General features: G+C 35.6%; 1 protein-coding gene across 1 annotated transcript; it reads right to left on the bottom strand.

The window, feature by feature from the left end:
• Window positions 1-2,317: 2,317 nt before the first annotated feature.
• Window positions 2,318-24,475, bottom strand: LOC121380398 (LIX1-like protein). Its single transcript, XM_041509193.1, has 4 exons — window positions 23,463-24,475; window positions 19,355-19,518; window positions 5,982-6,122; window positions 2,318-4,592 (listed from the first exon to the last, which is right to left on the bottom strand). Exons 1-4 carry the CDS (start codon window positions 23,695-23,697, stop codon window positions 4,179-4,181), a joined length of 954 nt encoding a protein of 317 aa, XP_041365127.1. The 5' UTR covers window positions 23,698-24,475; the 3' UTR covers window positions 2,318-4,178.
• Between the last annotated feature and the right edge of the window lie 102 nt (window positions 24,476-24,577).

Genomic DNA, 24,577 nt, shown 5'->3' on the forward strand with positions numbered 1-24,577 from the left:
TTATCTTACAAATAGTTGTCCGATGCCAGACTGGTATTACACAATAATAAAAAAAATATATCGTTAACGACCACTGAATAAAATAAAACAAAAACAGAACTGTGAAGTTTGACAAATAGCACAACCAACAAATAATAAAGGACTCTAAATATAATTTTGAAGTTCTACAAATGATACAGACTACATGCTTAAAATAATTTAACAAAACTATCAATAACACTGTGAAGCAACAAATATACTATTTAAAAAAAAAAAAAAAAAAAAAAAAAAAAAAAAAAATTAAAAATAAATAAATAAAAAAAAAAAAAAAAAACATGCTCATTAATAATTGCACTTAGTAACAAAATATGAAACACAAACATTTTTATGTACAAATGAGCATAGGTATGACCATATTGCTAACTGCGTATTATCTATTATATAATGAGTGTTATAAAAACATAATGCAGTTTAATACAAAATATTTTTACATATTTACATCTATGTACATATAGCTGGTTTTCTTTTTGGTTGTTTTTTCTAAAACAAACTAACCATGCTGTAACAGTAATACCACATGTTTTGAATTTTAGTGCCACAGTTTTGGACAGTCAAATTATTAACGTCTCACTTTATGTACATATTGGAATCATGATTATACAGCTCTAAATAAACCAAATCTGTAGAAAGATTTGTAAGCTAGATATCATAATTGGTAGCCATGGCAACATCATGAGTTTATTGTGATGACTGATATCCAAGGCCTAATGAAGTAAAACGAAAAAGAATGGCTTTTCTGTCTGCACACTGTGTAATTTGACCAGACAGTCTGGCTACAACGTATGTCATGCTGAATTTAATTAATATTTATTATTAAACTGGTACCTGTGTGAGGAATTTTCACCAATCAGAAGAACAAGTTTGGTCTGAGACATACCAAGTTTTAATAAAGCCAACGTACACAAGAAACCTTCGGTACCATAATGCTTTAACATTTAATATGAACTAGCTCATTAAAACAAATATATGAAAAGAGTTCACACAAGAGTTTAAATGGGGCAGCCAGAACAAAAAGACTAGTGTTGACTAAAATTACTGTCAAGACAAAAATCTGCTAATCTGTCCTAGCATGATGTAATAAGAGCTAATATTCTAACAGTATGCTAAAATAATTTCCATCACATGATTGCTTGAACAATGTTCTTCGGTCACCAATACATCGTTTCCATAGCAGCACAGTACTAAACATCAAACAAAGCAAGGTCCTCACATTGAGATTGAAGATAATTCCCCAGACAATACTATTTTCACCATAACTAGTTGCTGGATCATAGTCAGCAGTGCATGCCACTTTAATACAATGGAGTCAGACATGAATACGAGGTTGTTCATAAACATTAACATTTTCACACACAAGTGTATAAAGCTTACGCTTTTTTTGGGGGGGGGGGGGTAGAGTTCAGTGTTCGAAATAAGCACTTGTCCGCTTGTCCTAACAAGTGAAAATCTGCTCGGACAAATAAAATGTACCTTGGTGGTTGTCAATTACAGTGGACAAGTAAAAAAAATTCAATCAAGTTTCATTTTGAGCAATGAAAAACATTGTCCTTGTACTTGAATAAAACAAACTATTTATTTGGACAAGTGAAAATATTGTCGGACAAGTCATTTTCTAGATGTGTTTGTCCGGTGGACTAGTGAAAAATTCTTCTTATTTCTATCACTGGAGTTAAAACAAACATCAAGAATTTAACAGAATTAATGTCTTGCCAACCATAAAATGTTTCGATGCTCTGTTAAGAATATCCACAGGTGCAACTACAAACCAAGTTTCACTGACCTAGGGCTTACAGTTTGCAAGAAACTGAACTAAATGCAAAACTTTAACGTAAAACTTTAATGCAAAAGTTGACGACTATGACACCATTACTGCCACAGTTAGAACTTAATATCTACATGTATATCTCTCATTTAAACTATGTAAAGGAGAGAGAAAAAACTGTTGATCAAAAGATGCCTTAGAATTTTTTTTTTTTCACGAAGGGGAATGAGGGCTTGCAAAAACATGTATGCCTTACACTCATTAAAATGGTGATGCACAGCACATAGTTAATATTTATTTAAAATGGGGATGCACAGCACGTAGTTAATATTTATTTAAAATGGGGATGCACAGCACGTAGTTAATATTTATTTAAAATGGGGATGCACAGCACATAGTTAATATTTATTTAAAATGGGGATGCACAGCACATAGTTAATATTTATTTAAAATGGGGATGCACAGCACATAGTTAATATTTATTTAAAATGGGGATGCACAGCACATAGTTAATATTTATTTAAAATGGAGATGCACAGCACATAGTTAATATTTATTTAAAATGGGGATGCACAGCACATAGTTAATATTTATTTAAAATGGGGATGCACAGCACATAGTTAATATTTATTTAAAATGGGGATGCACAGCACATAGTTAATATTTATCAGCTCAAAGAAATCCTCTTCATTAAAGGGACATACCCTAGTTTTTAAATACTGAGGCATATTTTTTTTATTAGAGCCATTTTTGATAACTGAAATCCTACTTTACTTAGATTTTATTGTTTAGATTATACATTTCCATACATTCAAAGTGTTTTTGGTCATCCTGCTGTTTTTAATATCACAAAATTAATTTTTAATATTTTTAAAAACTCATGTGCGTCCCAGAGGTAACTATGGAGTCAAGTTTTAGTCTATTTTTAGAGAGTATTTCATCATTTCAAAGTCACAGACTCACGTTTCACTCTATTGTAACTTTATCCAAATGGGTTACAGGTTTGTAGATTAAGCAAACTTAGTGTTAATTTTCATGAGCTGAAACTAGGGTCTGTCCCGTTAATATTTAAGCCTTCGCCTACATCATACACCACCAACTGTGATTCAAATCTACCTCCTCTAGCATGGCTTTTCAGACGTGACCTACAGCATGGCCAGGCTTTTCGTTCAAAAATGAGGTATAAGGCAAGAAAAAGTAAAAGGCATTATCTCACTCAATAACAGTGACTTATATACTTTTTAAGAGTTCTAAAACCACTTTTTTCAGATCTGATCAAAAATACAGAAAATGTTGGCAGCTGAGTTGGCTGTAGTTGATGGCAAGTCAACCGAATGCCAGCTAAAAATAAATAAGGCTGAAGACCAGTCAGACAAAATGATCCCTATATATTGTTTTTGGACTTCAAATGACAACATCAAGAACCAACCAAATTGTTCACGAAAGACTCCAGCCGGTTCAGCCACACATAGCAGAAAAACATTTGTTTGACTGGTTCGTGTTAAACCAAATGACTACACTGGGAAGCAACCAAATTGTTCACGAAAGACTCCGGCTGCGTTCAGCCACACAGAGCAGAAAAACATTTGTTTGACTGGTTCGTGTTAAACCAAATCACTACACTGGGAAGCAACCAAATTGTTCATGAACACCAGCCTTACCCAATGTTGATTTGCAGTCCAAATCTCATCACAGAATACTTTCAGCAGGTCCAGTCCAATTTATGGCCTGCACCAAAATGTCTTCTTATATCAATGATAACTTTAAACTGTTTGCGAATGTTAGTGGTACTCACTGTCATTGAACACTGACTGAATCTCATCAAGCAATATCAGAAATACATGTAGCTTTAGTTGAGCAGAACATTTCCCAAAATTATCTATGAAACTTCAAAAACTGCAGAAACCCACAAATCTTTTTTTTCGATAAAATATTTGTCAACGCAAGAAATAATTTCACCAAATTTTGGAAATTTACAATTGGCTAATTTGGAGTGGCAGAGCTAGGCTTGAATATTTTTTCAGCAGTTCCAATATGACTCATAGCCACATCCGGAATACCAATTAAACTGTCTCTAAAAAAAATCCTCAAGTAATACTCTCAGCAGGTCCGATCTCACTCATGGCCACCAGTAAAATATCTTGTTAATTCGAATAACCACAACAGGAACCAACCAAACTGTTTTTAAACATCAGCCAGCACTGTTCCACTCCTCACCACTGAAACCTTGTCAAGTGATTACTCTCTGCGGGTCCGATCTCACTCATGGCCGGCAGTAAAATATCTTGTTAAAATCAAATGGCCACCTCATGAACACCAACGAAACTGTTTTCAAACATCAGCACCACTCTGCCCATCGTCTGTAACAATAATCTCGTCAAGCGATGCTCTCAACGGGTCCGATCTGACTCATGGCCAGCACCAGGATGTCTCGCTTCTCCTTATAGAATCTCAGCTCTCTGCCCGCGAGCCGCGCCGCCTCCAGCTCCTTCTCCGCGATCTGCAGCTCCTGGGGGATGATCGTGTGAGCCTCCTGCTCACGGGCGATCCAGTCGAGCGCCATCTGTGAGCGCATGTCATCGTCCAGTGCCCGGTGTGAGTAGTGGGCGAGGACTTCCTGTCGTGAGCAGCTGCGGTCACGCATCGCCTTCAGGCTCCCATTCCAATGCAGCAGCTGGAAGACCGTCATCAGTTCCTGGAACTCGAGCATCGTCCGGCCGCGGTTCGCCTCCAGCATGAACTTGAAGGCTCCGATACCCGTGTTGGGGTTTTCAGCATCCGCACGGCTTCCCTAGAAAACGTTATTGAAACCTTTGTTAGTTGAGATAACGAGCAATTGTTAGTAATATTACACAACCTGATAAAATATAGCCAGGTGTTATTATTCCATTGTAGAAATTTGAAGTCTCAGTAATTAATGAAATGGGATTCATAGGTTGGAGGGCCTGGGAGGGGTTTTACATTTCTTCTTTTAACAAATCTGATTCATGGAACAAATAGGTTTTTAAAAGAATAATTAACTTTGCATATTTCTGCAAAAGCCTGTAGCAGGTTTTATACATTCTGTAGTAGTGTGGAAATCTTTATGACAGGTGAGCCGTCACTAAAGCTCACCTCATGCTCACACATAAATGGAAAGTGTGAGTGTTTCCACTCATCTTTTATTATTTAGCCTAATTCTTTTTATGTTCCTTTGTTTCATGTTTAGCTGTGTGATACCGTTCTCCTTATTTGCAATTTCTTTCCTGTATTTATTATTGATTGCGTGCCTGGAAACAATATTTTAAATGTAGTCATCTAAAACAATTTAATACAGGTCACTATGTACAATCGCTGAGACTGTAAAAAGATAATTTAGTTACACACCATTAAGCCATATTATTTTCAGTGAACGTTTAACGACACCCCAGCACACAACTACACATTGGCTATTGGGTGTCAAACAAAGATACATGTAAGTATATGAATAGGAACATCTCATTTGCTGTTATATATAACTGCATATTACTTTCATAGCTGTTATTATTTACATGTAGTAATAAAAACAACAAATAGTTAGCTAATACAAAGATTTTGAAAGGTATTTGTCTAGTTTTAATAATCGTGCTACAGATAGTAATGACGGAATATTGATGTGGTGCTTTAATAGTGTAACTAATGTGGCACATTTGATTATTTCATAAAAATTAGTTGGGGTTTTGAAGTCGTTTTCTTTCTTAAATTCTGTTTAACTGCAAAATGTCAGTTTCTTATGAATCTGTCTCAAGTACAAATACAATGTAAGTAAAGAAGAAGAAATGTTTTATTTAACAACGCACTCAACACATTTTATTGACGGTTATATGGCGTCAGACATATGGTTAAGGACCACACAGATATTGAGAGAGGAAACCCACTGTTGCCACTTCATGGGCTACTCTTTTCAATTAGCAGCAAGGGATCTTTTATATGCACCATCCCACAGACAGGGTAGTACATACCACAGCCTTTGATATACCAGTCGTGGTGCACTGGCTGGAATGAGAAATAGTCCAATGGGCCCACCAACAGGGATCGATCCCACACCGACCGCGCATCAAGCGAGTACCTTACCACTGGGCTATGTCCCGCCCCCTGTAAGTAAAGAAGACTATGATATATATATTTATGTATGTATGTATGTATGTATTTATATATTTACCTTAAATGAGGCCAAAGCATCAGCCACTGCTTTGTTTATAAAGTCGTCAGATATTTTACGAGAAGGATGTTCGTTGAATACAGAGTTCATCAAGGCAATTTTCGCAGCACTTCGTCTGGCTTCAGCTTTTGTAGCACAGTTCTGAAAGGAAAAACAATTTCAACTTAATCATCAGTTTTAGGCACGATTGTTTTTTTAACTTGCAGTCTTCAAAACCTGTGCAAATGTCCACAAACACACCACTGTGACTGCATTTCAAGGTCAATGATACCAAATCACCTCATGATTTTATTCAACTTGAAGTCTTGCATGCTAGTATGGTAATTTAACTATGCATATACATCCTGTGTACAAGTTCACAGGTTTTCAAAGAAACATACACCACACACAATGTACAAAAGGTTGGTGGTTTATTATAACACCCTAGCACACTGTTTAATCAGTTGCTATACCGGTAGGTGTCAAACACTGTATAATGAGAAGATGACTGCTACAATGCTAAATAGCCACACTGGACTGTATATATATATATGCAATGTCACACATACATGCACCAAGGCATTCAATATATCAGCAATGGATGGATTTAATTAATTAAATCAGGTAAAATTAATATGTCTAGTACATCAGTATATCAAAGGCTCCGCAAAGGTGTTATGGTTTGTCCTCCAAGACTATATGTCAGAAACATCAAAGACAAATTTACAAAGCCTGTTTATGACTTACACGTAACTACATACATTTACAATGCTTAAACACCTGTTTATGACTTGCACGTAACTACATACATTTACAATGCTTAAACACCTGTTTATGACTTGCACGTAACTACATACATTTACAATGCTTAAACACCTGTTTATGACTTGCACGTAACTACATACATTTACAATGCTTAAACACCTGTTTATGACTTACACGTAACTACATACATTTACAATGCTTAAAAAGCTGTGTTAAAGAAAAAGAGGATTTGTAAATTCGGCCCAAAATGTTTGACATTGACAATGAATAATAAATCAATGTGCTCTGGTTGTTACATTAAATAGAGCAAAAATAAATAAATTTGAAATTGGTTTTCTTTCTTACACATACATCTGACAATGGTTCAAGCAACTGCCTGGGGTGTCTGTTTGGGACAGTGGCTAATGGTTGGCTACTGGTCAGGGCTTGACACTCGCCCAAAAATATCTGGTTTTATGTGGAATAAATATATGTAATAACATTATCAATAGTGGCTCATATGTTATAAAAAGAAGATCGCCCAAATATTATTATTTGGGCAACTAAAGCCATTATTTTTTAATATGTAAGTTGCCCAAACGGGACTTTGGTTGTATTTGGCGACCTGGCACAGGCCATTTCAAGTTCTGCTACTGGTTCATTGTTAGTGGTTAGTCAGAGGGAGGTAAATGTAATGGCTGTATAGATCTCCACCGAGACATTACATATACGGGTGCTGAGACCTACTAGCCCTGCTAATCAAAGAGTATCTGTGTGATTCTTAACCATGTCTGACGTTATATAACCATAGATAAAAATGTGTTAAAACTTACAATTCAGTCTTGGTGGGAGCCAGTACTGGGATACAAACTCAGTACCTATGAATCATAAGACCAATTGCTTAACCATTACCAGGACTACCGGGTAATACTATTACAGAATTTTTTTTTTTTTAACAACACCACTAGAGCACATTGATTTATTATTCATCGGCTATTGGATGTCAAACATTTGGTAATTTTGACATAAAGTCTTAGAGAGGAAACCCGCTACATTTTTTCATTAGTAGCTAGGGATCTTTTATATGCACAATCCCATGGACAGGACAGTACATACCATGGCCTTTCATATACCAGTTGTGGTGCACTGGCTGGAACAAGAAATAGTCCAGTTGGTTCTCTGATGGGCTATTACATACATGTGCATATTGTAAACATTCTAGATATGGGGATAATAAAAACATTATTGACTCTCTAGGCATCAAGTCATGACCATCCAACTTGCAATAACTCCACATTAATAACAAACGATGCACGCAGAGAACTAAATAGCTTAGTGATAACAGTAAACTGTCTCTCGATATGCTTTACTACACAACAACTATCTAACTCATAAAATGCAAGGCATTCAGTTGAAAATACAGTGACTAACTTAAAAACATCCATCTGTAAAATGCTTTCTTACTAACTCTGTACCTGAAAGGAACAAAACTAACAAAAGACCTTCACTGTACTGTGGTCTCTGAAGCATAAAACATCATTACACATGTTAAAGCACAGCTGAATGCATAATTTCACAGGTGATAGAAAGCTGTCATCTGAATACAAAATTAAAATAAAAGGTAAATGCAGGGGTGGCGGGAAATAACATTGTAAGTTGGTCCCTCATGATGCCAGTGTGTAAAATGAAAAAAAAAGAAAGGAATTACTTTTTTAATATAACGATTGTAACATGCAGTAACTGTAACACTTGATAATTGTAACATGTGGTAACTGTAACACTTGGTAACTGTAACATGTGGTAACTGTAACACTTGGTAATTGCAATATGTGGTAACTGTAACACTTGGTAATTGCAACATGTGGTAACTGTAACACTTGGTAATTGCAACATGTGGTAACTGTAACACTTGGTAATTGCAACATGTGGTAACTGTAACACTTGGTAATTGCAACATGTGGTAACTGTAACACTTGGTAATTGCAACATGTGGTAACTGTAATTCTAGGTAATTGTAACATGTGGTAACTGTAACACTTGGTAATTGTAACATGTGGTAACTGTAACACTTGATAATTGTAACATGTGGTAACTGTAACACTTGGTAATTGCAACATGTGGTAACTGTAACACTTGATAACTGTAGCATGTGGTAACTGTAACACTTGATAACTGTAACATGTGGTAACTGTAACACTTGATAACTGTAACATGTGGTAACTGTAACGTAGTAACTGTAACATGTGGTAACTGTAACACTTGATAACTGTAACATGTGGTAACTGTAACACTTGATAATTGTAACATGTAGTAATTGTAACATGTAGTAACTGTAACATGTGGTAACTGTAACATGTGGTAACTGTAACACTTGATAATTGTAACATGTAGTAACCGTAACATGTAGTAACTGTAACATAGGATAACTGTAACATGTGGTAACTGTAACACTTGGTAAATGTCAAGTTAGTTTGTTTTGTTTAATGACACCACTAGAGCACATTGATTAATTAATCATCAGCTATTGGATGTCAAACATTTGGTAATTCTGACACGTAGTCATCAGAGGAAACCCGCTACATTTTTCCATTAGTCACAAATGATCTTTTATATGCATTTTCCCACAGACATGAAAGCACATGCCATGGTCTTTGACCAGTTGTGGACCGGCCTCGGTGGCGTCGTGGCAGGCCATCGGTCTACAGGCTGGTAGGTACTGGGTTCGGATCCCAGTCGAGGCATGGGATTTTTAATCCAGATACCGACTCCAAACCCTGAGTGAGTGCTCCGCAAGGCTCAATGGGTAGGTGTAAACCACTTGCACCGACCAGTGATCCATAACTGGTTCAACAAAGGTCATGGTTTGTGCTATCCTGCCTGTGGGAAGCGCAAATAAAAGATCCCTTGCTGCTAATCGGAAGAGTAGCCCATGTAGTGGCAACAGCGGGTTTCCTCTTAGAATCTGTGTGGTCCGTAACCATATGTCTGACGCCATATAACCATAAATAAAATGTGTTGAGTACATCGTTAAATAAAACATTTTCTTTCTTTCTTGACCAGTTGTGGTGTACTGGTTGGAACAAGAAAATATCCAATCAGTTGAATGGATCCGAGGTGGTTCGATCCTATGATGCAAGCTCCTCAGGCAGGCAATCAACCGACCGAGCTAAATCCCACCCCTGGTATCTGTAACACATGGTAACTGCAATATAGGCCTACTTAGTCCACAATGGTAAAGAAAAACCCCAATGATCTAGGCATATTTTATGTGTATTTTCCCAGTCTTTGAAATTAATATATCAGTTGGTGAGTGTGTGTGTGTGGGGCAGTGATTGAACCTGGAAATGGCCCACTATGTCAAACAAAGGAACTTGGTATTGAGACTTGCATTTCTTTGCATTATTCAGTAATCTGCATTCCACTCTTTCAAAAGGTACAATCATCAACTGTTTCAGGTGGGGTTTTCTTTTAGAGAATAATAAAGTAACCTAAGGTCCCCTCCAAAAAACAAAAAATAATAATAATAATATTCATGACAGACACTGTTAAGGAAACATAAATTTTAGAGTAGAGTTCATAAAAAGCACCGTAACTGCTTCAATCAAATGCATCCAATATACATATAATTAACTTGAAGTGGTTTCTATCTCTACATCTAGTGCGATGTATCTCACACACTTCAGGCAAGTGAAAGGCACAGCGTGTATACTAGTGCGAAGCAATACTTTCATTCACGGATCACTTAATACATAGCAATAACAAGAAAAGAAAAAAAAACCTCTCCTTCTACTGGCAATTCCTTTTATCCATGAACAAATACACTTGTACGTATAGCTTATTATTGACCTCTGAATACAAATTTTGGAGATAAGCCATGGAAATTTATTGTTCACATTTATTTGTCACTGGCCCATGATAGTGAAGTTTTTCCCATTGACTTTTATGTTATTATTGATGAATGTCTGATAGATTTGAGAGCTAGCTACGTGTGTGTCGGTGTATATTGTATTTATTCATCACTTCAGTAATCTGTGGTATTAACTGATGACAAATTCTTTACTGATTAATTATAAAGGTTATAAATATATTGTTGTCTTAAAACCAAAATGAACGCACATATTTTTAATAATCGGAAAATAAATTTGTTATCTGCATCGTTATTACATGTACATTATAAACAGGATTTTGCCAATAACATGTATAGTACAAAGGTTTATTCATTAATTTTCTTTTCACACACACACACACACACAGAGAGAGAGAGATACACACAGAGACACACACACACACACACACACAGAGACACACAGACAGACACACACAAAGAAAGACACACATAGACACACACTCCTACCCTGAGCAATGAGTACACAAATGTCTTCAACTAGCTATTTGTAAAAGTAATAAGCTACACACCATTTATTATACTAGTAATCATGATAATGATGGATTACGTACATTATAATACAATTGCCAGTTGAAATAAGAAATTTTACCATAGGTCAGGGCCTTTTATGGATGGCAGTTTTTTGTCACTGGGTAAACATTATTGCTGTTGTGTAGAGGGATAATTTTTTTGTTTTTATATTCACTGCAAAAGTTACAGGGTTTAAAATTGCTATTGGCAAAAACATTTTGTGATTTTGCTGATAAACTACCAATACACTGCCAGAAACAATTTTTCTATAAACTCCAGGCTCCGTATTCATAAACGTACTTAAGTCAATGTATGATACTTATTTATGTACTTTAGGTATGTATTTAGGTATCATACATTGACTAAAAGAATATAATATATTCAGTTCTTTAGGTACTGAATAATGAATATATGTATTGCAGACAGGATGTATTTAGTGCACTAAAAACATGAGTGAATCATTGCAGCTTTAACGAAAACACATCAATTTATTAAAACTAGCTGTGTATGTGTTTTGATTTAGCGGGAAAAAAAATTACAGTACAGAAAAATATGATGGCAAGTTTAATACCCAGAGAATTTTTTTTTTTTTAAATTCAGGTAGACAATTCAGGTAGACATTACAGGCTTAGAAGAGTGACTTTTTGGGGGGATTCATTAATGTTTTTTACACACGTACGCATGCACTCACATACACACATATTACACACACAGACACACATATTACACACAGACACATACACAAACACACTCATACACACACACAAACACACATATTACACATTTATTACACACCAGTGTAAGATATTGCTCATGTCATAACAATCACTCAATATCTAACTAATGTAATATTGGCATGACGTGAGCGTGACATAGATCACTCGCTGACCCAATTCGTAGAAAAATAACATGTATATAGTAGGTCTCGATATCTGCTTACTTGTTGCATTGCGGCTTGTTTGCAGTTGGTTTGTAATAGATAAAATACTAAACCAGCTTGCCTGTCATACCATTTTTATGAAACTCGTCAAGTGTTGGTATCTGACTCGCTTTCGATGATCAGCAGGCAAGCTCATTTAGTATTCTTTATATATTACACACATATTACTAGTACACAGACATTCACACACACACACACTTACTCACAATCATAAAAATTGTTTTCTAAATTGGACACAAAATGGGGGGGGGGGGGGGGGTTGGAATATTTTCAACACTTTTACTTTTCTTCTTCTATCAAACAAAACTGAAATTATTTACAAAACCCATTTTTGTAGGATGATGGGACAGACTATAGACACATGTATTCTGGGATTGAATCTCATAATGTTAACACTTCCTACCCAAAACCTGGCAATCAAACTCTGTAAATGGGACAGACTATAGACATATATTTTGGGATTGAATCTCATAATGTTAACAATTCCTACCCAAAACCTGGCAATCACGCTAAATAAATGGGACAGACTATAGACATGTATTTTGGGATTGAATCTCATAATGTTAACACTTCCTACCCAAAACCTGGGAATCACGCTAATAAATGGGACAGACTATAGACATGTATTTTGGGATTGAATCTCATAATGTTAACACTTCCTACCCAAAACCTGGCAATCACGCTCAATAAATGGGACAGACTATAGACATGTATTTTGGGATTGAATCTCATAATGTTAACACTTCCTACCCAAAACCTGGGAATCACGCTAATAAATGGGACAGACTATAGACATGTATTTTGGGATTGAATCTCATAATGTTAACACTTCCTACCCAAAACCTGGCAATCACGCTCAATAAATGGGACAGACTATAGACATGTATTTTGGGATTGAATCTCATAATGTTAACAATTCCTACCCAAAACCTGGGAATCACGCTCAATAAATGGGACAGACTATAGATACATGTATTTTGGGATTGAATCTCATGTTAACACTTTCTACCCAAAACCTGGAAATCACGCTAATAAATGGGACAGACTATAGACATGTATTTTGGGATTGAATCTCATAATGTTAACACTTCCTACCCAAAACCTGGGAATCACGCTCAATAAATGGGACAGACTATAGATACATGTATTTTGGGATTGAATCTCAATGTTAACACTTCCTACCCAAAACCTGGCAATCACGCTCAATAAATGGGACAGACTATAGATACATGTATTTTGGGATTGAATCTCATAATGTTAACACTTCCTACCCAAAACCTGGCAATCAAACTCTGTAAATGGGACAGACTATAGACATGTATTTTGGGACTGAATCTCATAATGTTAACAATTCCTACCCAAAACCTGGCAATCAAACTCTGTAAATGGGACAGACTATAGACATGTATTTTAGGATTGAATCTCATAATGTTAACACTTCCTACCCAAAACCTGGCAATCAAACTCTGTAAATGGGACAGACTATAGACATGTATTTTGGGATTGAATCTCATAATGTTAACAATTCCTACCCAAACCTGGCAATCAAACTCTGTAAATGGGACAGACTATAGACATGTATTTTGGGATTGAATCTCATAATGTTAACACTTCCTACCCAAAACCTGGCAATCAAACTCTGTAAATGGGACAGACTATAGACATGTATTTTGGGATTGAATCTCATAATGTTAACACTTCCTACCCAAAACCTGGGAATCACGCTAATAAATGGGACAGACTATAGACATGTATTTTGGGATTGAATCTCATAATGTTAACACTTCCTACCCAAAACCTGGCAATCACGCTCAATAAATGGGACAGACTATAGACATGTATTTTGGGATTGAATCTCATAATGTTAACACTTCCTACCCAAAACCTGGGAATCACGCTAATAAATGGGACAGACTATAGACATGTATTTTGGGATTGAATCTCATAATGTTAACACTTCCTACCCAAAACCTGGCAATCACGCTCAATAAATGGGACAGACTATAGACATGTATTTTGGGATTGAATCTCATAATGTTAACACTTCCTACCCAAAACCTGGGAATCACGCTCAATAAATGGGACAGACTATAGATACATGTATTTTGGGATTGAATCTCATGTTAACACTTTCTACCCAAAACCTGGAAATCACGCTAATAAATGGGACAGACTATAGATACATGTATTTTGGGATTGAATCTCATAATGTTAACACTTCCTACCCAAAACCTGGCAATCACGCTCAATAAATGGGACAGACTATAGATACATGTATTTTGGGATTGAATCTCATAATGTTAACACTTCCTACCCAAAACCTGGCAATCAAACTCTGTAAATGGGACAGACTATAGACATGTATTTTGGGACTGAATCTCATAATGTTAACAATTCCTACCCAAAACCTGGCAATCAAACTCTGTAAATGGGACAGACTATAGACATGTATTTTGGGATTGAATCTCATAATGTTAACACTTCCTACCCAAAACCTGGCAATCAAACTCTGTAAATGGGACAGACTATAGACATGTATTTTGGGATTGAATCTCATAATGTTAACACTTCCTACCCAAAACCTGGCAATCAAACTCTGTAAATGGGACAGACTATAGACATGTATTTTGGGATTGAATCTCATAATGTTAACAATTCCTACCCAAAACCTGGCAATCACGCTCAATAAATGGGACAGACTATAGACATGTATTTTGGGATTGAATCTCATAATGTTAACACTTCCTACCCAAAACCTGGGAATCACGCTAATAAATGGGACAGACTATAGACATGTATTTTGGGATTGAATCTCATAATGTTAACACTTCCTACCCAAAACCTGGCAATCACGCTCAATAAATGGGACAGACTATAGACATGTATTTTGGGATTGAATCTCATAATGTTAACACTTCCTACCCAAAACCTGGGAATCACGCTAATAAATGGGACAGACTATAGACATGTATTTTGGGATTGAATCTCATAATGTTAACACTTCCTACCCAAAACCTGGCAATCACGCTCAATAAATGGGACAGACTATAGACATGTATTTTGGGATTGAATCTCATAATGTTAACACTTCCTACCCAAAACCTGGGAATCACGCTCAATAAATGGGACAGACTATAGACATGTATTTTGGGATTGAATCTCATGTTAACACTTCCTACCCAAAACCTGGGAATCACGCTCAATAAATGGGACAGACTATAGATACATGTATTTTGGGATTGAATCTCATGTTAACACTTTCTACCCAAAACCTGGAAATCACGCTAATAAATGGGACAGACTATAGATACATGTATTTTGGGATTGAATCTCAATGTTAACACTTCCTACCCAAAACCTGGCAATCACGCTCAATAAATGGGACAGACTATAGATACATGTATTTTGGGATTGAATCTCATAATGTTAACACTTCCTACCCAAAACCTGGCAATCACGCTCAATAAATGGGACAGACTATAGACATGTATTTTGGGATTGAATCTCATAATGTTAACACTTCCTACCCAAAACCTGGGAATCACGCTCAATAAATGGGACAGACTATAGACATGTATTTTGGGATTGAATCTCATGTTAACACTTTCTACCCAAAACCTGGGAATCACGCTCAATAAATGGGACAGACTATAGACATGTATTTTGGGATTGAATCTCAATGTTAACACTTCCTACCCAAAACCTGGCAATCACGCTCAATAAATGGGACAGACTATAGATACATGTATTTTGGGATTGAATCTCATAATGTTAACACTTCCTACCCAAAACCTGGCAATCAAACTCTGTAAATGGGACAGACTATAGACATGTATTTTGGGACTGAATCTCATAATGTTAACAATTCCTACCCAAAACCTGGCAATCAAACTCTGTAAATGGGACAGACTATAGACATGTATTTTAGGATTGAATCTCATAATGTTAACACTTCCTACCCAAAACCTGGCAATCAAACTCTGTAAATGGGACAGACTATAGACATGTATTTTGGGATTGAATCTCATAATGTTAACACTTCCTACCCAAAACCTGGCAATCAAACTCTGTAAATGGGACAGACTATAGACATGTATTTTGGGATTGAATCTCATAATGTTAACAATTCCTACCCAAAACCTGGCAATCACGCTCAATAAATGGGACAGACTATAGACATGTATTTTGGGATTGAATCTCATAATGTTAACACTTCCTACCCAAAACCTGGGAATCACGCTCAATAAATGGGACAGACTATAGACATGTATTTTGGGATTGAATCTCATGTTAACACTTCCTACCCAAAACCTGGGAATCACGCTCAATAAATGGGACAGACTATAGACATGTATTTTGGGATTGAATCTCATGTTAACACTTTCTACCCAAAACCTGGGAATCACGCTAATAAATGGGACAGACTATAGATACATGTATTTTGGGATTGAATCTCATAATGTTAACACTTCCTACCCAAAACCTGGCAATCAAGCTCAATAAATGGGACAGACTATAGATACATGTATTTTGGGATTGAATCTCATAATGTTAACACTTCCTACCTAAAACCTGGCAATCACGCTAATAAATGGGACAGACTATAGATACATGTATTTTGGGATTGAATCTCATAATGTTAACACTTCCTACCCAAAACCTGGGAATCACGCTCAATAAATGGGACAGACTATAGACATGTATTCTGGGATTGAATCTCATAATGTTAACACTTCCTACCCAAAACCTGGCAATCAAACTCTGTAAATGGGACAGACTATAGACATGTATTTTGGGATTGAATCTCATAATGTTAACACTTCCTACCCAAAACCTGGCAATCACGCTCAATAAATGGGACAGACTATAGATACATGTATTTTGGGATTGAATCTCATAATGTTAACACTTCCTACCCAAAACCTGGCAATCACGCTCAATAAATGGGACAGACTATAGACATGTATTTTGGGATTGAATCTCATGTTAACACTTTCTACCCAAAACCTGGGAATCACGCTAATAAATGGGACAGACTATAGATACATGTATTTTGGGATTGAATCTCATGTTAACACTTTCTACCCAAAACCTGGGAATCACGCTAATAAATGGGACAGACTATAGATACATGTATTTTGGGATTGAATCTCATAATGTTAACACTTCCTACCCAAAACCTGGCAATCACGCTCAATAAATGTCTCATCCAAACACACAGGTTGTAATTTCAAAAAAGCGTTAACAATAAGATCTCATTGTGCATTTGTATAAGACACTACCTGTCTTTCTCTCTCATTTTTGTTTTATCAAGACTTGATCATTGCATCTACAATTTAGATTTCCTTTCCGTCTTGATCTCAAAAGTTAATCTCTAACAAATCTTTTCCATTAAGATTGAAGAATGTAAAAAGCCTTTCTATCGTGTAAATAAGATATGTAAATAAATATTATTTCAACTCTGGTGGTGGTGAGTGAGAAAGCCATACAATCGCATTAGGAAGGTCGGCAAGTGAAGTCGACTCAAGCCTGTACACAGACTGTACCTGTGAGTTGGCTTAATGCCAACTGTTGAACAATCTGTAGAATCTTGTTCTGTCTAACTGTACACCTCAACACACACACACACTGCTTGTCTTATCTAGATCCCAATACACAGACACAAGAATTCAAGAATATACACGAAGCATAACAAATATCTAGTTAAAATATATTTATAAACACTTTCTTTATGTCCTAATAAATGTGTTGCAAAATAAACATAATTTTTTATGATTGTGATATAAAACTAGTAATGTACATACACCTTGGATGACAAAAATCAATGCAAAAGTCTAAATTTAAGTGGATATCTTTGTTTATAATTCATCTAAGAAAATATATATACAAGTGGTGTTCAGAAATAAAAATCATCTAAGACAATACATATAAGCTGTGCATCTTCATATTCTTTATTTATTAAACTTTCTGTACATTTATTATTCCAATCTTCAAAACTGAAAATGTATTTCATCAATAAACAAATCTTGAATCAACATGTACATGTTGTATCTGTGTCTTGATTGATTAAGATAAACCATTTCTACCTTTTTCTCTTGTTTCCCCATTCTAACAGGAACACTGTATTAAAAGTTTGTCATCCAGTGTTTGTGTCCTTAAACTGTTCCATGCTTACTTAACACACACCAAACTTCCTAACTACTAAAAGGCATTAGTGATAGTCATGAAACATGATTCAATGCATGCAAAGAAGCATGTCTAAGGAAGCAGGCTAAAAATGCATTTTTTGAAGAAGATGAGAGGAAAAAAAAATGAAAAAGTTTTAATGTTTTAACGACACCGCTAGAGCACATTGATTTATTAATCATCAGCTATTGGATGTCAAACATTTGGTAATTTTGATATACAGTCTTAGAGAGGAAACCCGCTACATTTTTACATTAGTAGCAAGGGATATTTTATATGCACCATCCCACACAGGATAGCACATACCATGCCCTTTGATATACCAGTCGTGTTGCACTGGCTGGAACGATAAATAGTCCAATGGGCCCATTGATGGGGATCAATCCCAAACCGACCGCTCATCAAGCGAGCGCTTTTCCACTGGGCTACATCTCACCCCATATGCTGAGAGAAGTGCATATACCTGTATTCGATGTGACAAGGTGAACAGCTCAAGAGAAAACAGAAGAAAAAGACCCATTGTACAAGAATTCTCAGAGTACTGTTACGGCAATACATGTCCCCTACCGGGCATAACAAATGTTCATATCTCCCAAGTTCAGAGGTCATAACTCTTGTCAGAAATGTCCTAATTTTGATCTTTAACTCTATAGATATGATAAAGCTAAACTAAAAATTCAACTCAATATAATGAGCCATTGTGAAAAAAGAAGAATAGAAAACTATATATGGGACAGACAGACAGACAGAGTGCCGGACTGACTGACAGAACAACAGACATAGACAAAAGGTGATAAAATCCAAGCGTCTCTAATTGGACAACAAGCTATATAACAAAACTTATCAAAATCAAGCCAATGGAGTTAATTCTTTTTGAATTAAGGAATATTAAAAAGTGCACACACAAACTGGTACCATGTTTTTAACAAATATGACAGGTCAGGTCAGATCAAAGGGTTTTACGTGCACATTCAAAGCAAGCTGTTGTAGTGCATGCCTAACAAACATGTATAAACTAATCTTTATATATAGTATTAAAAAAAATACATGGGTTATTAATTTTTAACTTGGAACATCTACATAGTATTGTTAAAGAAAAACTACTACCTGAAAACTTCCGAAGCAGCTTCCGCCTGGAAGACTGACGTAGCAGACGTAGGGTGGGGAGGCAGACGGCTCAGACTCGTACACCACTAGAGCACCATTCTTGAGATCGGCGCCTCGTTCCAGCTTCATCTGCCAGAACTCCTGCAGGGCCTCCACAACATTCACTGAAATCACAAACATTCACTGAAATCACAAACATTCTACAAACATTCACTGAAATCACAAATATTCACTGAAATCACAACCTCGTACCACTGTGTGAAATATATTCTCAATACACATTATTATATGAGCTTACAGTGTGTCATACTGATTTTATTAAACAAGTCTCCGGTTTTTTGTATTGTCCGAGCAAGAGTAATATTTAAATCCTGGCACGAGTTTCGTAATATTAGTACAATAGACACGCATGTGTAATAATTTCTTTATTATCCATAATATTATTGTTATTTTTTTTATGAACAGCAAAATGTTTCAGCCACAACTAAAAGGAGATGATGAAATGATGTCATATTTCACATGCACAGTCGGAGCTAGGACTGGGGAAGCAACATCACATTATGACATCGCTTCCCAAAATTACGTCATTATACTTGTTCTTACATGTGTGCTTTGTATGATTTTTATTAACTCTGTTAGGTTGAACCATGTGGATAATAATTTAGTAAATCAGTGTGTAAAGTGCTATGTGAAATATCAAATACAGTGACACCCCTCTGAATCGAACACCGGTCTAAACCAGACATCCCTCTAAACCGGACACCCCTCTAAACTGGACACCCACAGGACCAAGTAAAAAGTTCAGTTTTAAGGGGTAAGTAGTTTAGAGAGGTTATGTTTTGTAACAATATTAAAAAAGCAACTGTGAAAAATGGTTGGTTGTAATAAGGAAATAAGTTTTATGGTGCCATTTTGTGATATTCTCTTGGGGGCCTACTTACAAGTTACATGTACCTATAATAAAGCCTTAAATCATTATGCACATTTTACATGGAGACCGAGTCTGTAATGTTAAAGGATACATACATGTGTACATGTAAATAATTGTTTGGAATCCAATATTTACTATTGGTATTTAACTAAAATGTTCTACATGTACTCATACTGTACATTGTATGTGTGATAAACTTGTGTATCTATTTAAAATTACATGTACATATGTTCACACTGTCATAGGCATTGAATGTGTCAACATATATCAATGATGGAAGTCCCTGAATATATGTTAACATGTAATAAATATGTACTTAAATAGGAAAGTTCATCAAAAGTAAAATTGATTGCTACATACTAACATAAGTGTATCCAGTTTACCTGTTGGCAGTTGGGACATCAATCTCTTCATTTCATGTAATTTAATACATGTACACATACAAGTAACATACATGTATATTGCATGTCAGCTGGCAGTTGTATACACACAGGCATGTACATATACTGAGAGATTTATGTGCATGTATAGTATGTACAAGTACAACTACTACAAGTAACATACATGTACAATTAAATGTATGGTCAGATGACCACTACTATACTACAAAAAAATATTCTTAAAACTGTATGTTACAATTAAATCAATATATATATATATATATATATATATATATATATATATATATATATATATATATATATATATATATATATATATATATATACTGATAAACTGATATGGAGATTTAAGGAGGGGAGGCATTATGATATAATGAAAAGGATCAAAATGTTTGAAAACACCAGCAGGAGACGAGGATGACACCTGCACTATGAATACGATTCTCAACAGGTGTATGCACGCCTCTACCTGTAATTACCTCATTTAGCCAGGTTAATTAGGCTTCTCACACAGGTTGCCTGTAGGTGCTTAGGATTGGCAGTCAGTTGTTGGCATCTGACAAGGTAATTAAGTAGTTCCTGCGTATTTAGGACATCTACCCTGGACATTACAATGGGAAATATCACTGACTACACGTGTATGTACTATGCATCAAGGATTGGTAATTTACACAGTTATGCTTCTAGCCATTACAGGTACATGTCCTTGTACACACACATAACAGTTAATCAAGCTGATTTAACCACTAGTTTAGACAGATACTACTACCTACACAACAGGTAACATGTAGCACTAAATATATTAATATATGTATATATAGAGGAATCATGGTGTCTCATTTCGGAATCCGCTTAATAAACTCAGAAGACTCCACAGGGAGATAATAAATTAAACATGTTAAATTAATTATATAAATACAGATATAGGTTCTGCAGCTACATGTATTTAAAATGTTTAAAATGACATTTATCATATATATAGATGTATCGTAAGTACTGTATACATGTCATTTATATGCAGAAGGGCTTCTAGATTATATTACTATTACCATGCCTGATACCTAGTGAATTGTTTTTTGTCAAACGTTGCGGTTAAGTATTTTGTAAATATGAATACCCTGACCCCATCCCAACCCCCAATGTTAGTGTTTTTCAGATATATAGATCTCCCTCTTTATCTGATTATTACTATTATTTAGTAAATTGTATTAACTTAAAGTAAAGTAAGGCTAGTGAATTTTTAATCGTGGCCAGTAAAACAAATTCAATCACTGATCCTATAGCTAGTGGATTAAAAAACATTCTAGAATCCCTGAATGCATTACAATTAATTCTTAAAATTAGTGTTATCCCTCTTCTAATTCAACTTATTGTTGTTTTTTCACAGCAAATTGTGAGATTTTTAATAAGAATAACCATTATAAATGTCACCACCAGCTGATCATCAATGTCATTAGGTAAGCCAATAACAGGAGCTAGGTGGCCGAACCAGTTGTGGGTCTAACTTAGATATTACATGTCAGGGCTAGCTCTGGCACTCGCCAATTGCGAATTTTAAAAACATCTGGGGAATTTTATTTTAATTTGGCGAAAGAATTTCATGCATTAATTAATATTTTGGTACAAAATAATTGCGCATTTATAAAATTTTGAAGTTTAATCGATAATTTGGCAAAATGTTCTGCTGACTCAGGGCTAGCCCTGCATGTAATTTGAGATGTTTAATCAGCTTTCAGGGTTTCTAGAAAAAAAATTAAATGCACTAGCCATGGGATCAATGATTTAAAACATTTACTAGCCATTATTAAAAATTCACTAGCCCTACTTTACATTAAGTTAATACAATTTTACTAAATAATAGTAATAATCAGATATGTCACCTAAAGAGGGAGATAGAGCTTAAAAACACTAACATTGGGGGTTGGGGTGGGGGCAGGTTATTCATATTTACAAAATAGACTTAACTGCAATATTTGTTTCACTAGCCTTAGTAGTTATTTACTAGCCCAACACTGAATATCACTAGCCATGGGAGTGGGGCTACCATAATCTAGATGCCCTGGCTTTCCTACATGTATGTACTGATAACCAGGAGTCTAATCAAAGAATAGGTTCATTTCCAACTTTAAAATTAGTAAATATTTAATATATTCCATACATTTATCATAATATGTACACTAGCGAAATTGTCTTTATGACATCATTACAAAATAATCCTCTTCTTTACATTAATAAGTTAGTTTATGAGTCATAACAAATTGTTATAATGCAATTTTTAAAATATGTAGCTGGTGAAACGTTGATTTTACCACTATACATTTAGTAGAAATCCATTATTAAACGTTTAGAAATGAATACAATTAGGAAATGTACTCATGTAGACTAGATTCAGATATCTGAAAATTAAAAAACTGGCATAAACCAAGCCCTTATACAACAGCCTTCTCCCCTCCCAACACTTGAGGACCAAAACATTTTTTTTGTACCGACTCCTACTCAAAATGTATAAATAAAGGTAAAAATATGGCTGGTCTCCCCCCCCCCCCCCCACTAAGAAGGCTGTGACCTCCAGGCACTAGAGGTTGTGCAACCCCCTCACTCATTCCAGATATCCTTCCTACAGGCCTGATAAACCATTTAATGTTACCCACAACTAGTCAGTTGCAAGAGATGCATGAACAAAATTATCGCTATTGCTTTTTTCAGAGGCTTGAGATATTTTGTCTTTAAAAATACACATACTTAAATTCTAATTATGTTAATACTAGTACTGTACCTCTTCCATAACCATGAGTATGCTTTGCAAAGCTGTTTACAACTGCATCAACAGCTTCCTTTAATACTGTCTTGGCGCGGGAATCTGTAAGATGTTGTCCCGGAGGTCCATGTGGTCCAAGGAGACTGGCTGCAGCTACCGCTGCAGCTGCTCCTTGCTGAAATGGCGGCTGTGGCTTAGGAGCCAGCCCAGGTCTAGGAGCTCTGCTGCTAGGAACAGGTCGACCTGAAGCCATGGGTGTCCAGTATGATTAATACACAACCAGGAAATTTCCAAAATGACACATGCTGCACAGTTTATAATAATATAAAGTTTGTTGACATTTTGGTTTGATGTTCTTAGTATTATATACGTTAGTAATGTTTTAGAATTCTAAACATGTAACACAGTAGACGTATTTCGAAGAAGAATTTTCAAGACATTAAATTGTCAATTAAAACACTGTGTCACTGTCAGATCCAATACCGTCTAATTTGGTAACGTTCTTGAAAAACATTAACAGAGTAATATCGACAGACAACACTCAGTTACACTGGTTCACCTAAACAAAACCAACTCCAATTCTTTCGTTTTAAAGCACACCTTTTTTATTTAACACTTAAATGTCACATTGTGACTCTCAGCAAAGACAACACTTAATTGGGAATTCGGCTGTACTGGATGACAGCAGTTTACTAGACTAAATTTAGCCTGTATTTGTTTTAAACTTACACCGTCAGCTTAGTACATTAAAACAAAAATTTAAAAGACTTAAATTGTTATTAATGTTGTCCAATAACTGCGATCAACACTGCCACTAACGGGGCCCCTGTCACTACAGAACATTCTTCATTTCCTACCACACCATATCAAGAGAATATTTTCACAAGCAGACATGTTTCGCAAACGAAAATGCCTACTTTTCAGTTCTGTTATGAAAATCCACACTACAACGAACTGGTGGTAAACTCGGCAGAATAAAAGTATCCAGTCAATAAAAAGATAAACATGACATCTTTTGTGTTAGTTTTTCTTCTCTAGATGCCATTATGTTGGATTAGGTGAACCGACCAATATTTGTTTTGACGCGCATTTAGTGCCTGTTTTACAGTGTGAGTGCAAGTTACGCCTGCAAA

The sequence above is a fragment of the Gigantopelta aegis genome, chromosome 9 (assembly GCF_016097555.1).
Source record: "Gigantopelta aegis isolate Gae_Host chromosome 9, Gae_host_genome, whole genome shotgun sequence".
Classification (NCBI taxonomy): Eukaryota; Metazoa; Mollusca; class Gastropoda; order Neomphalida; family Peltospiridae; genus Gigantopelta; species Gigantopelta aegis.